Source organism: Phyllostomus discolor, chromosome 12 (genome assembly GCF_004126475.2).
Source record: "Phyllostomus discolor isolate MPI-MPIP mPhyDis1 chromosome 12, mPhyDis1.pri.v3, whole genome shotgun sequence".
Classification (NCBI taxonomy): domain Eukaryota; kingdom Metazoa; phylum Chordata; class Mammalia; order Chiroptera; family Phyllostomidae; genus Phyllostomus; species Phyllostomus discolor.
This window is the reverse complement of record NC_040914.2, coordinates 38529015-38543035: the sequence shown is the minus strand read 5'-3', so window position 1 is coordinate 38543035 and position 14021 is coordinate 38529015. Positions and strand designations below refer to the sequence as shown.

Below are 14021 nucleotides of genomic sequence, written 5' to 3'. Positions count from 1 at the left end.
TGGACTGTCTAACATCTGAAACCCCCTTCGAGGGTGGGACAGTGCCCATGGTATGTTTTGGAGCGGGGCTCAGAGCCCACTTGCATTCATAGAAGCTGAGAAGCCAGCCCTCCCTTTCGGAGCACTGGCAGTTAGGGCACGGGTGCTTGGCTGGGCAGAAGCAGTCAGATGCCCCCTCCAGGGCCTTGACATCAAGTGAGGCAGTAGCAGACACAGAGAGTTCATCCTGGAGGCGGCCGTCCTCAGGGTCCGGAGACAGGTGTGCCCGTGGGGCCCATTTTCCTGGGAAGCAGACGCCACACCAGACGTTTCCCAGTGTGAGCTAAGGACTGAGATTCTAGTGTCTGTGTCTTCCTAAGCATTCCTTGGTTTCAAGTGCCTTCTCAGGCCTGATTAGGGAATGTTTGCAAAGATTCTGAAAGCCGTTTAATATTATTTTAATGAATGCATTTTCTGCTACTTTTAGACAGGGGCCATTTTTGTTATTTGTAACTGACAATGTGGACTCATTCATTTATGTCCATGGGTTGCTTGCTGCCTACTGGCCGATGAGATCATAGCACGGACTTAAAAGCTCTGGCCAGGCATCTAAGTGTCCAGGCTGCTAGTCAGTTGTATGGAATCTCCTGTTTCAGGCTGACCCTTAGCCATGCATCTGCTCTTCTTCTCTCTCTCTCTCTCTTTTTAAAAATATAACCTTCCTGCAGGCTCCTCACATGTCAGTCTCTCCAGTGATGTGCGGTATCTTCTGGTTATTAAGTGAATTAGATGTAAGTTCAGCGACCTGAATGGTAGGCCAGCAGGTCAAGAGGCCTGAGCACTCTCTGCATTAGGCCCTGGCCTGGGTCTCCTTGGCCATTTGCTGGAGGAGCATCTGTCCTTATGCCCCCAATTAATTTAGTGCGCGCGGCTTTGTAAATTGCCAGTGAGCTGCGGCGGCGGGCCATGTGTTCCCGTCCTACGGACATTATAGAGCCATTCATTCTTTCCCTGACAGCTGCACTTCTGGATCGTCCTGGCAATCCCAGCATAAGGGGAGAGAATCTGTACGTGGTAACTTTCTGGGTCCAGCTTTGGGTTTTGGATTGTCTCACCTTCTTTATTTTTTTTTTCTTTTGGAAGCTGTGTGAGATAGGATAGAAAACAAAGAGGTAAGTTGGGATCAGTAAGGGTTAAGCTTTATTTTTCTTTTTAAGGTAAAAACTTTGAGCTGACTTTTGGGAACTATACTTTTGCATGTTTGTGAGCACCAAAAAATGTGGCATAGTTTCTCAAAATGTACTAAGTATATTGGGATCATATGTGTTTGTGGACACTCATCCCAAAGCAGTTTTAACTCCTAAATAGCCACGCTCATACTTTTTCTCACTTCTCTCACACCGTACGCAAGCCCGGAAGGGATCCTAGGCTGCGGGTTGTAGGAGTTCTGATCTATATTAACTCAAAGGGAATCGAGGAGGGAAACGGAGATGAGCTCCTGTTTCCAAACAAGCCACGAAAGTGTGCTTTCACACATGGCAAGCGAACACGTGCTTCTAGACTCCTGTGTGGGCATGGGCGCTCCAGGCTGCACCTGGGTTGAGTGAGTGTCCGCCCCAATCTGTTAATGATGCTAAACTTTCAACACTCGGAGGACCTGTTCTTGTCCCAAATTCCCGCACAGGGCTTCCGCGTGGCCTGCTGGAAAGAGGGCACCCCTTCCTTCTTTCAGCCAGTACGGTTTTACTGTTTGAGAAACACGTGGCTCCTGTCCACATGGCCCCTGTTGCTTCTGAGATTCATTTGTCTCTGACTGCTGTCTGTGTTCTCTTTCCAGGGAAGAGCGATCCCTTTTGCTTGCTGGAGTTAGGCAATGACCGGCTTCAGACGCATACCATTTACAAAACCCTCAACCCCGAGTGGAACAAAGTTTTCACGTTGTAAGTGCTTTAGCTTCTGGGATATGCAGGGGTGGGGGTGGCTTGAACGTAGAGACCAATTTTCCCTGATATGTTTGGGGCAGCCGAGGCTCTTGAGTGGAACTTGCTGTCCATTTTTATGTGCCAAGAATGAATTTTATTGTTTTTTTTTTCCTTCTGAAAACCTTTTATCCTTTCGTTTTTATAGACTTTAGTGTTAATAATAGAAGAGACCATTTGGAACTGCATGGGAGTGTTAAAGGAGGCATATAAAGCCGATCTTTTAGTGACTAAATTAATCTGGGAGTAAGTGGAAGCTGCCCTATATGCAGATGAATTCATTTCTGGGTTACAGAAAATTACAAATGCAGGCCCACCTTAAATTCAAGGAGCTTACATATTACATCCTTATTTTAAGGCCTGAAGGCTTATATTCTGCCAGAGTCTTTTGAAAACAAAAATACAGATGATCTGCGATTCCTCAAAGACTCCCAAAGGCTCCTTGCATTCCAGTTAATCTGGATGACCCGCTCCGTAGTGATGCCCTGTGCACTTTCAAACTCAGGCCTTTAGGAGGCTGAATGCATTCCCTAGTTTGCTGTAGATTCCAAGGCACCCGAGCATCCAGGTGTGGCCCCTGTCGAATCGGGGTGAAATAAATGGTGGCGCTCTATCTTCCCAAGATGGAAGAAGTGCTCTGTCTGGCTTCTAACTGAAAGGATGAAGTTGGTTTTCAATGGTGTTGATGGTTCCCAAGCAGATAGTTCCCAAGGATCCATGAGAAGTGGGTGAACTCTGCTAAGTGGGTTTGCAAATGGGCTCCTGCCGGAATCTTTTATTGGCTGAAGATATTTCCAAGGACCACGGCTCGGCTCCAGTTTTCATCGTAGCTGATGTTAGGCTTTGGGTCAGCATAAAACAATTTTTCAAAATATGGTGGGAGTTTTCGTATGTGGTATTACAGTGATAGGAAGCCTTCTACGGACCTTAGCAAATAGTGATTTTGATCTTCTTTTTTTTTTAAGTAAATTCTTCATTAATTTAAATGCAGTCTTATTTTTGCTCTTTTCACTTGGAAGCTACTTTGAAATCACTCTCCTTTTACTCTCCTCCTTCTGTCTCCCACTCTCGCTTCCTCCTGTTTATTGAACAGTCCTGTTCTTGATGCACGTTGACATGGAAAATGTCGCAGAGTTAAGAAAGTTGACTTTTTTATATGGATGACTGAATCTTCTGTGATGGAAGGTTTGGGAATATAGTCAGTTTGATTTAATTTTTGGAATTTAATTAAATGGTAGTTTTATCCTCTAAGGACATACAGACTTAATTAGTGAAACCATGTTTTCAGACATTCACGGTGCCAACTTCACGTGTGTGTTTTTGTATATAATATGTGTTATGTTTCTTGTCACAGTCCTATTAAAGACATCCACGATGTTTTGGAAGTGACAGTGTTGGATGAAGATGGAGATAAACCCCCTGATTTTCTTGGAAAAGTTTCCATCCCCTTGCTGTCCGTAAGTTACATTTGTCTATATACAGTGTGTGAGTCACTTTATAGTTGACAAGTTTCTGTGGTCCGGCGTTCACTTGTCTTTGTCAACCAGGGTGAAAAATCCTCCTTCTGGCTCTGGCAAGAGACAACTGTTTTAGTCCTTATCCTTCTCAAGTATTTTCAGCAGTTTCAGATATAAAGTAGCACAGTTTTCTGTGTCAGTGGACTATGATTGAACCAACCAAAACATTTTGACCGGTCATTTAATTCACTCTCATTTTTTCCGTCTTAAGATGGGAGGTCCTCTTTGGTTTTGAGAAATACTTATCTATGACTCATGTTCCATTTGTTAATAGAAACATATCTGTATTTCTGTATTACCTTTTTACTGCCCATTTCTTCAAAGATGAATTGCCGGTAACTGCACAGTTGTTCTCAGTTCTACTAAAGATCCTTCTCTCAAAAGTTGTATTTGTCTTCTTAGTAGTCTTGTTTGCTTTCAGTCTCAAAAAATGCTTTGTGGAAGAAAGCTGAGAGCCTCTCTTGGAAAAAGAGGGCTGTCTCCAAATCCTGCTAAAAACCAACATGCCAGAGTAAGCTAAGAGCTAGAAGCAAGGGGTGGGATGGGCAGAGGAGGCAAAGGGGGAAAAACTGGGACAACTGTAATAGAATAAGCAAGAATAAAAAAAATCACAAAAACCTTAAAAAAAAAAGAAGCATGCCCTATAAAATTCAGAGGAGAAAGCAGCAAAGAATGACCTTACATGGGCAAAGGAAGAACATTTGGATCTGGATTCACCTGTTAATTGGACATGAATGTTTGTACCACATGTACTCCTCTTGAAGACAGAATTTCAGCTTTTCATCCAGCCATTAATACAATTTGTTGTGGCATCCTCATGGTCTCACCAGCCAATAAGGCCTTATTTATTTCCTCCCAAAGATGCATTGTTCCAAAGCTATTAGTGCACTATCGCGGCTGGAACAGCCTGTAATTTAACCACGAGATTAGACCAGCTCACTGATTTTTACAGAGGGGGCGACGCTGTACCTCTCCGCCTCTCTTCTGGTTCCGATCGCTTGGTTAATTTCTCCCCAAGTTCTCGTAGCCCTGATGTTGCTCGAAGAGAGCGGCGGAGCAGCTGCTCCTTTGCAGAGCCGGCTCCTGCCAAATGCTCCGCGCCGTCGGCAGCAGGCCCCGCCGGCTCTCAGGGAGGAGAGGCTAATTTGGGATTTCCTCCTTTTTCATTACAACTTTGTCAGTGATTCCTAAAAGAACACATGTAACAGGAACCTGGAGCAGAATTTTAGAGCGGCCTAAAGGGGCGAGAAACAAAGACTGTCCTTCACACACGTTTCTTTTCTCTTTCCTCTACGTATTTTTCACATTGCTTGCCTTGTTTTTGCAGGTAAATCTTTAGTAGCGTATTTTATTCCTTGCTGGGTGAATGCTTCATATGTCATATCTTTTTTTCCAGCCTCCCCGTTTTGCCTGTAAAAGCTTTGTGTATTTGGTCTTTCTGTAACACCAACAAGTTCTCTGACTTTCTTCCTCTCCTCCCTTGTACAATATCCATGTGCTGTTGACCTTGATCTAAGAAATTACCTCCAGCTACATCAGGTTTGGGGTTTCTCAACGTTAGCACTACTGTCATTTTCAGAGGGATGGTTCTTTGTTGTGGAGCTGTCCTTGGCATCGCAGGATGCGGAGCAGCATTCCTGGCCTCTACCCACTAGAGGTCAGTAGCATCCACCCACCCTCCGCCGTTCTGGCAATCAAAGATGTTTGTACACATGGCCAAAAGTTGTGAGGGAGGCAAAATCACCCCTAGTGGAGGACCAGTGGCAGTTTTCAAACTATATCCTCTAAAATGCAAGATATTATAAAATGGTCAGTGAAAGACTCGGTTTAAATTCAAGCAGCCCCCAGCCCCCTCAACTTTTTCGAGGTCGCTAATAAGCGGACCCACCATCTCTGCATTCATTGTGGTTGATAAGTATCTCCCCAGGGCCCAGTTTGTGCCAGGCACTGTCTTTAGATGATAATGCTCTAACCACAACTGCAGTAAACCTATCTCTTCTCTTGGGACTTATATTTTGGTTGTAGGAGGCAACATACAACCCCCCCCCACCAAAAAAAAAAACAAAGAAAAAACCAAGCAAACCAATGAAAACCCAAAACCATAGACAGTACGTAAGATGCTACGTAGAAGGTAAAGCAGGGAAGGGCACGGCGAGAATATGTGTGTGGGGCAGGGGTGCAGCTTGGCATGGGCTGGCCAGGGACAGCCTCACTGGAAAGGGGATGTTTGAGCAAGAACATAAGGAGGTAAGAGAGAAAGCCATGTGAATGTCTGGAGAAACTCTTCCAGATAGGAAATCTTCAAGTTCAAAAGCTCCTACTTGCGGCTGGGCTGTCAAGTTCCAGAGATAGCATGGTGGAGAGAATGGATGGAATGGAGCGAGCCAGGTGGATGACAGTGGACGTGGGACAAGAAAGGACACAGGATAGGGTGGCCTGGGAGAGAGAGGACTGAGTAAGACTCTGGGAGCATGAAGTTTGAAAGACTTTGGCCCTTCTTTAGTGGTGAGGGAAAACTACTTGAGGTTTTAAGCCATGCTGTGCATGATTTGATTTGCATTGCTTGTTTGTAATATCACAGGAGTGGGGTACACGGAGAAGTCAGCCCAGATCCAGAAGGTCTCTGGTGGGTAGAGGCAGCATGGCCTGAGCCACATTTCCTGTGAAGGACTCGGGGGTGGGGGGGGGCCCAGGAATATTGAGCTGAATAAGATGTTTTAGCAGCCATTGTGCAGCATGGCTCTTCCAATTCAGCTTCTGATTCCTGGACCAACACTTTAGGAAAGGGATCTGCTCTTTCAGAGGATCTATGTGGGACCTATGTGGGATCTATGCAGGATCTTCTTCTGCAGCTCGCACTCTCCAGATGCACCGATTCTCTACCTAGCGTGTATATACAAATGTGATGTAAAAGATGCCAAAGTGCTAAGTATGTGTAACAAGAAAAATTTTAAGTTGATCGTTTGAAATTCACATAATTCTATCTTGTGATTTAGAGGGTATTTTAAAATTTACTTATTTAGACCTAGGGTTTTTTTTTAAGATTTTATTTATTTATTTTTAGAGAGGGAAGGGAGGGAGATAGAGAGAGAGAGAGAGAGAGAGAGAGAGAGAGAGAGAGAGAAAGAGAGAGAGAAACATCAGTGTGTGGTTGCTGGGGGTTATGGCCTGCAACCCAGGCATGTACCCTGGCTGGGAATCGAACCTGCGACACTTTGGTTTGCAGCCCGCGCTCAATCCACTGAGCTATGCCAGCCAGGGCTAGACCTAGGTTTTTAAACTAGGTTTTTAAACATTTCATATCTGTCGACTAATGCTTAAGTAGCAAACCCTGTGCTGTGCACTGGTCATCTATTAAGTTATAAAATTTCTGACAAGTTAAGGAGGCAGGTTTTGTTATTCTGACCTCATTTACAAATGAGGAAACAGAGGCACAGAAAAGATTCTGTAAGCAAGAGAGGCTGGAATTGAATTAGGCAGTGTCCTATGGGCCTTAGCTCCTAAGAGGTGCTATACCACCTTATTAAGAAAATATTGGTTGAAATTTCAGAAATAAGCATTAGAAAGATAACTGATAGATTCCATGTTCTGTGCTTCTTAGAAGAAAGATTTATTTCTCTGCTTGCTTAATATGAGAGAAAATCATAAAAATGGATTCATCAATATAACATCTATAGGATATGGAACAGTATCTGATTATATCTTACTTTATATTTAAAAACAAAAATTATATTTCTTGGAGAAGAGTGTGAATAATTTTTGTGAGAATACATTTTTTTATGAACTAAAACTCAATTTACACTTTTGGAGAAAATGCAAAACTACCTTTTTAAATGTCTAAGCATAAGATAGAGAATGTTCTTCAACTTTGAATCTCTCTCAAAATGGTAATGTGCTAAGTGCCTTTCAGGCTGTTAGATAAGGAGCCTGTTGTGAATTCGCTACCTCTTTTAATCAGGGTGAATGTGCTAGCTGAGTATTGGCTCATTTAAAACCCATGTACTAAAATCAGTGCATTTATTCATGGTGGTAAATTGTCCAGACCATATATGTATGTTACACACACACGAGAAAGGGAAGAATCCAGGCTAATGAGGTATCCTTATATATATTTCCTTTCTGTTCAAGTTTTTTAAAAATTTATTTTTAAAATTACATAGATATGCAAAATGTTTTACACCTAATTAAAAGATGCAAACATATGATTAGGATGAATTATTACTGAAGACTTCTAATATTTGCCCATTTCCACATTAGTCCTTAAATCTTCTAACCAATAATATAGTAAATAGGCATTGGAAAACAGTACACATATTGTAGAGTTTTAAAACGTGTCCAGCATAGACGCCATCTCCTAATAAATATCGGATTCCATAGATTTACTTAACATTTCTATCCTCAACTAAGTGACCCTAATTTTGTCCTGAAAATCTGGTGGGATTCTTCCTATCTAATAGGTCCTTCTTTTTTATTTGAACATATGTTGACCCTCTCAGAATTATCTCATAGGCCAAGTTAGGAAGGCTTTGAAAATCAGATTCCTGTAAAATAAGAAGAGCATTTATTTGTTATTATTTCCTGATATCTGGAGTGTGGTGACGTGTTACATTTCTTTTTTTTTTTTAAGATTTTATTTCTTTTTAGAGAGGGAAGGTAGGGAGAAAGAGAGAGAGAAACATCAATGTGCGGTTGCTGGGGGTCATGGCCTGCAACTCAGGCATGTACCCTGACAGGGAATCGAACCTGCGACACTTTGGTTCGCAGCCCGAGCTCAACCCACTGAGCTATGCCAGCCGGGGCGAAGTGTTACATTTCAAAACAAATTTGAGCTCCCTGTGCAGTCCATGCCAGCGTGTGAATCTGTGATCAGGGGCACAGGCCTCACGCAGCCCCTGGCTTTCTGTGTGCAGCCACGTGCAGATAACTAGCTGCACCCATGGCAGCTTCACTTAATCAGTTTTGTGGGACAAATCCTCTATCATTGCTCTTCCCAAATAAATGTCCATGCAAATCTTCCTTTGCATTTCCAATCAAGTATGTACCCGGGTTTCACCTAAGAAGAGATTTGCACATTATAATGGAAACATTTATACAATCTTTTTCTGTTTGTTTTGTTTTGTTTCTTTGTTTTTTGTTTTTTTAAAAGATTTTATTTATTTATTTTTAGAGAGGGGAGGGAGGGAGAAAGAGAGAGAGAGAGAAACATCAATGTACAATTGCTGGGGGACCTGGTCCACAATCCAGGCATGTGCTCTGACTGGGAATGGAACCTGCGACACTTTGGTTTGCAGTCCATGCTCAATCCACTGAGTTATGCCAGCCAGGGTGTTTTTTTTTTTTTTGGACAAATCTTGGCCATGAAAATAAATAATACCAATATTTGACTTTGTATTAATATTTATACATGTATAAGTACATTTAAAAAATTAAGAGTAGTCCCAATGTTAGGCTAAAAGGGTGATTTTTTTTACCACAAATTTTCAACTCTCCTTCCTGCCTAATTCTGGTTCAATGTATTTATTGAAATAAATAAAGGAAGATAGTAGAAGGCAAACCTCAGCCCAGGAAACTATGCAAGGGTGTCTTTGAGGAGCTGGAGTTACCATGAAATGTATGTGGTATACAGAGTGGATGGCACTTGGTTAGGACAGACAGGTGAAGGGAGGAAGACGAATGGCCAGAAGGGTTTCTTTAATGTCCCAGAACAGGAAGGTGGCATGTATAAGCCTGAGCATATCACGAGGCATGATATTAAATGTTGAATGGTTAGACTTTGCTATTAAGTGGAAGAAACTTCTTACAGCGATTCAGAGTAAAATCTAGCTGCTGCTTCTTTGAGACACTTCAAACACAGTACTACAGAAATGGATGAGCAAAATAATCCCACAAATGTAAGGAAAAGATAAGTCAAACACACGGAGGAGTTTTTTTTATGGGTTAAAAGAGTCAATTTCATTACCAATGAGGTTATAACAAACAAGAACCTTTTATGTGAATAATTTCCCATAGAAATGTAGATACATAAAAAGTATATGAAATGCAGGAACAAAAATTACAAAAGTCCCAAGTAGCTAATGTAGATACCAAAACTGCAACTATAGAATTTAACAATAAAATAGTACATATAAAAACTGTGGATACTGGCCAAAAGTACTATTCAGGGGAAATTCTTAACTTGAATGTTTTTATAATTAAACAACAAAGGTTGAAAATCATTTAAGCATCTCAACAAAAGGAGCTAAAATAAGATAGAACAAAGAAAATTAGAAAGGGATTAATGAAGATAAAAATTAGCAATAATGTAGAAGATATATAAACAGTGGATTTGATAAATTCATGTACTAGTTCTGTAAAAAGTAATTAAAGAGGCTAATGGATAATGTCAGTGACATTAAAGGATTTCTATTTTAATCAATAAGGAAAGGACATGTCAACCTAGCAGAAAAGTTAATTTGAACAGGTAGACATCAGAATAAACTAATAATCATATGAATGGCTCATGCTTTATTCACACATAATTATGATTATCAAGAGTATAAATGATGGAGCCAGACTGTTTGGGTTGGTACCCAGTCTTCTTTCTTAACTGGCTGTGTGATTTTTGGTAGGTTACTAAACCTCTCTGTTTCTATTTTCTTCTCGATGAAATGAAGACAATTATCATGACACCTACACAGGAGGTCTGTGGTGAGGATGTAAATGGTTTGGCAAATATAAAGTGATTACAGAATAGCACATAGTAAACACATACAGTGTAAGCTGTCATCTTCATCACCTTTGTTTGAGTAACTTAAATTATTAAATTATTTTAAGCAATCAGGTTAATAAATATAGTAAAGATTTTCATTGATGGTGATGATGAAGTACAGAGATAGGACTCTCAAACACTGTTGGAGAGAGCACAACTTGGAACAAGCCTTGTTGAAGGTACCTTGATAAAATGGATTAAAGTTTAATATGCACGCATCTTTGAGCATTTATATTCTAGGTCTCTGCTTTAGAGAGTCAATGGAGACTCGAGGAGAGAGTCATTACCCACAGTCACACAGATGCTAAATGCCAGAAATGGGAATTGAATCCAAGTTTATCTGGCCTCACCGTCCTACCACGGCCCGCTGTTAATAAACATATGAAAGAAAATGCTCAGTCTCATTAGTTATTAAAAAAGCACATATTAAAACAACCTGAGGCCATTTTATTCCTATGAAATTGCTGTATATTAAATAAAAATGCCTACAGTTGGCAGAGTTGCAAGAAAATGGATGGGCTTATTCACAGAGGCTAGGAGTATAAATACAGTATCGTAGGAGGGGAAAAAACATCAAAATAGCTATATCCTAGGACACTGAATTTTCTTTTGGCTGTGCTTTAATTGTCCTGTTTAACGGAGGTTTTCAAATTATAAAGTGATAGAAATAATTTTCTGATTTCTAAGTATCAATAATAAACAGTCTTGACAAGAAAATTATGCTTTCCTCTTATTTCCTATTCCATAATGCTTACCTATAGGAGTTTAGCAAATTGGGATTTTACAGAACTGTTAATCCTATATTCTAGTATTTGAATAGACTGTAAAATACAATAAAGATTAAATTAAAAGATTGTGGAAAATGAAATTATTTAAACCTTTTTTCTTTTTGGTTACCATTTCAGCACTTAATTATGATACTAAATATTCCAATGCATTGATCTATTCTTGAACCAAACATATTTCACCCATGAAGTAGTATAGCCCCCTTTCTCTTTTATTCTTTACTTTTTCCCAAAAGATATTCCTTATAATAGACAGACTGAAAAAGTGGAAGCAACCAAATGCTCATCAACAAGAAATTCATAAACTGTGATTTATTTATATTTTGAACATGATATAGCAGGTTAAAGAAATGAGGTAGATCTATATACTAATATAAATTATTCCATATGAAATCATATTGATAGATACAAAATGAAGTTGCAGAGTACATACAGTTTGATACCTAGACCAAAAACTTAAAATACTTTTTTCAAGGATATATTTATGAAAATAAATTCTCAATAAAAATTTGGGCAGGATACATACCAAATTTCTCTCTAATTCCCATCCAGGGGAGGAACTACAGTATTTATGGAAGTTTAAAGGTACTTTAATGTTTTGTCTTGTTTTCAAACATCTTACAAATTTTTAAATTTGTAATTTACACATTTTAAGACAATATTATGCTAAAGTGCCAAATCTGAATAGCCTTAATCATCTCTCTGTCTTTAATAGCTACTTTAATGTCCCTAGGTGGATTCTGTGTTTTGCTGACACAATTCTAGGATATTGAGAAAGAGGAAATGATCATTTACCAAATCAAAAAAAAAAACCAACGAAACAACAAAACTTCTTTTACTATGAAATATTTCTTTTTATACTGACACTTCTTGTTCTTCTGTTGACCTTCCCTAACCCTTAAGAAATCATGGAAATTTTAAGATAGCCAAGCTAAATTGGACCAAAGTCAGCTTGGCAAATGGTCATGCTGCTTTTTGTATTTATTTCTTTCAACTTTCACACCCACAATTTATTAAGTGAGACCGTGAATAAAAGAGGAAGCTCCGAATCCTGTTTGGACACCGTTTAGGAAGGGAACCAGGTCTTTATGGGGCAGCCCCTTCCTTTTAGCCACTGGCCAGGAAAACCGTCTTTCTGTGTAAGACCTATTCAATGTGGAGAGGTGGGGTGCCTTCGGCCAGGAAGGTGACCTCTCCCTTGTAAAGTGAAATGGCTCTGTTTCCCGCCCCCCCTCACCCCCATGACTTATTCAACTCACTTCCACCCCTGTTTATAAGCGCACTTGTGTTGGATGCTCGTAGTGACAGCAATAGTCCTTTAAAATACGGCTCAAATTTCACGGCCTCAAATTTTCTATGTTATTTCAAATCTTTGATCATTGACAATCCCAGATGGAGCTTTCGGTCAGCTCCAATTCTGCTGATGTCATTTTGGAGTTAACAGGGATGCCTCTGGCAGGCCCGAAGTTTAATCAATACATCTACGACTACTGTGTGTAATAAAAGCATCACCGCTCTCCGTTCTGAAAAGAAAGTGCCTTTAACGGGAGCCGAGGTGTTTCCAAAATGACGCAGGAAATGGTTTTCTTACATACTTTACAAGCTGCAGTCCACAGCTAGATGAGTGTGCGGGACTGATGGGGCATGCCTGCCAACACAGGCTATCAGACGGATTTTTTTTTAAATTTTGAAGGTTGGTCAGTATTTTGTACATTTTAAATATTCGTGGATTTTTTTTGACCTCGACTTTAGCTACCTGATTAATTTGCATGTCCCCCTGGCTGTGAAACACTGATCATTGTATTAAAATCGGTCCCTTTATTTATTTAAAAAATATATTTTACTGTTTTTTTTTTAAATTTTGGAATAATTTTCAATGTATGGAAAAGTTGCAAAGATAATCTGGAAATCCTGGATACCACAAGTTTCTCCTTGTGTTACCATCTTGTAGAGCCAGGATACATTTGTCAAAACTAAAAAAAAAAAAAAAAAGAAAAAATACAAAAAACCCAACCAACCAAAGGCTGACATTGTACATTACTGTTAACTCGACTCTGGTCTTTGTTTGAATGTCACCAGCTTTTCCAGCATCTTTTCTCCGTGCCAGGATCCAACCCAGGGCACCTACCCCACTGCATTCCGTTATCTTATCGCCTTCGTCTTCTGACCTGTGACCGCTGGGCCCCACTTCCCTTTTCCCAGGACCTTAGCCGTCTGGAGGAATGCTGGCCAGGAATTGTGTAGAATATTTATCATTTTTTTTAAATAAATAAAAATGCGTGACCTCTGAGACTTTTGAAGGAGAGGCCATGTGGATGTAGTGATCATTTCTGCCACTAATTTTCCATTAGTGTAATCGGTTTCAGCCTGGTAACTGTTACTTTATCTTCTTATGAGTCTCAACAGCACTCTAGAATTAAAAGTTGACTTAAGCCAATTGTAATATTTGCCAAATATGTGCTTCGTCTGTGTTGTATGCTGCATTCTCAACTTTGTCGGTTTGTTTAGTTTAAACCCCACAGAAAGTTTTTTTATTGTATCTGTTGCTTATGACAGATCCGAGATGGGCAAACAAATTGTTATGTACTGAAGAATAAAGATTTAGAACAAGCTTTCAAAGGAGTGATTTACTTGGAGATGGACCTCATATATAATCCGGTAAGTTGAACTGGGCCCTGTCTTTCAGTTTCACCATACTTAACACGAAAGGTGACCAGCCTGGAGAGACTCAAATGTAAAATGTTTCAGGAGTATTGCAGAGAGGAAGAGAGAGGGACTAGGGGAGAGACCCAGAGAGTGAGGGAGGGGAAAGGGGAGGGGAGGGGAGGGGGGAGAGGGGAGGAGGAGAGAAAAGTGTTTTAAAACAGCCATCAAATTGGTGCTGGACATTCCTGTCTTCAACCGATATTAATCCTATTTCTATGACTCATTGAGAAGCAATGAGGTTGTCTGTACAAAGGATGTTTTTACAAGTGAGAAGCATATTGTCACATGCAAGGTGTTCCTGGTGGAA

At 40.3% G+C, this 14021-nt stretch overlaps 1 protein-coding gene across 7 annotated transcripts in view; it reads left to right on the top strand.

The window, feature by feature from the left end:
- Positions 1–14021, top strand: part of MCTP2 (multiple C2 and transmembrane domain containing 2) — a 144792-nt gene that overhangs the window by 80199 nt on the left and 50572 nt on the right. For all 7 annotated transcript variants that reach the window (XR_004900245.1, XR_004900243.1, XR_004900244.1 and 4 more), the window contains 3 exons: positions 1817–1919; positions 3313–3415; positions 13565–13666. Coding sequence is in view for 1 of the 7 variants with exons in the window: in XM_028502371.2 (XP_028358172.1) it covers positions 1817–1919; positions 3313–3415; positions 13565–13666 (308 nt within the window). In the remaining 6 variants the exon portion in view is untranslated. The remainder of the gene's footprint in view (positions 1–1816; positions 1920–3312; positions 3416–13564; positions 13667–14021) is intronic.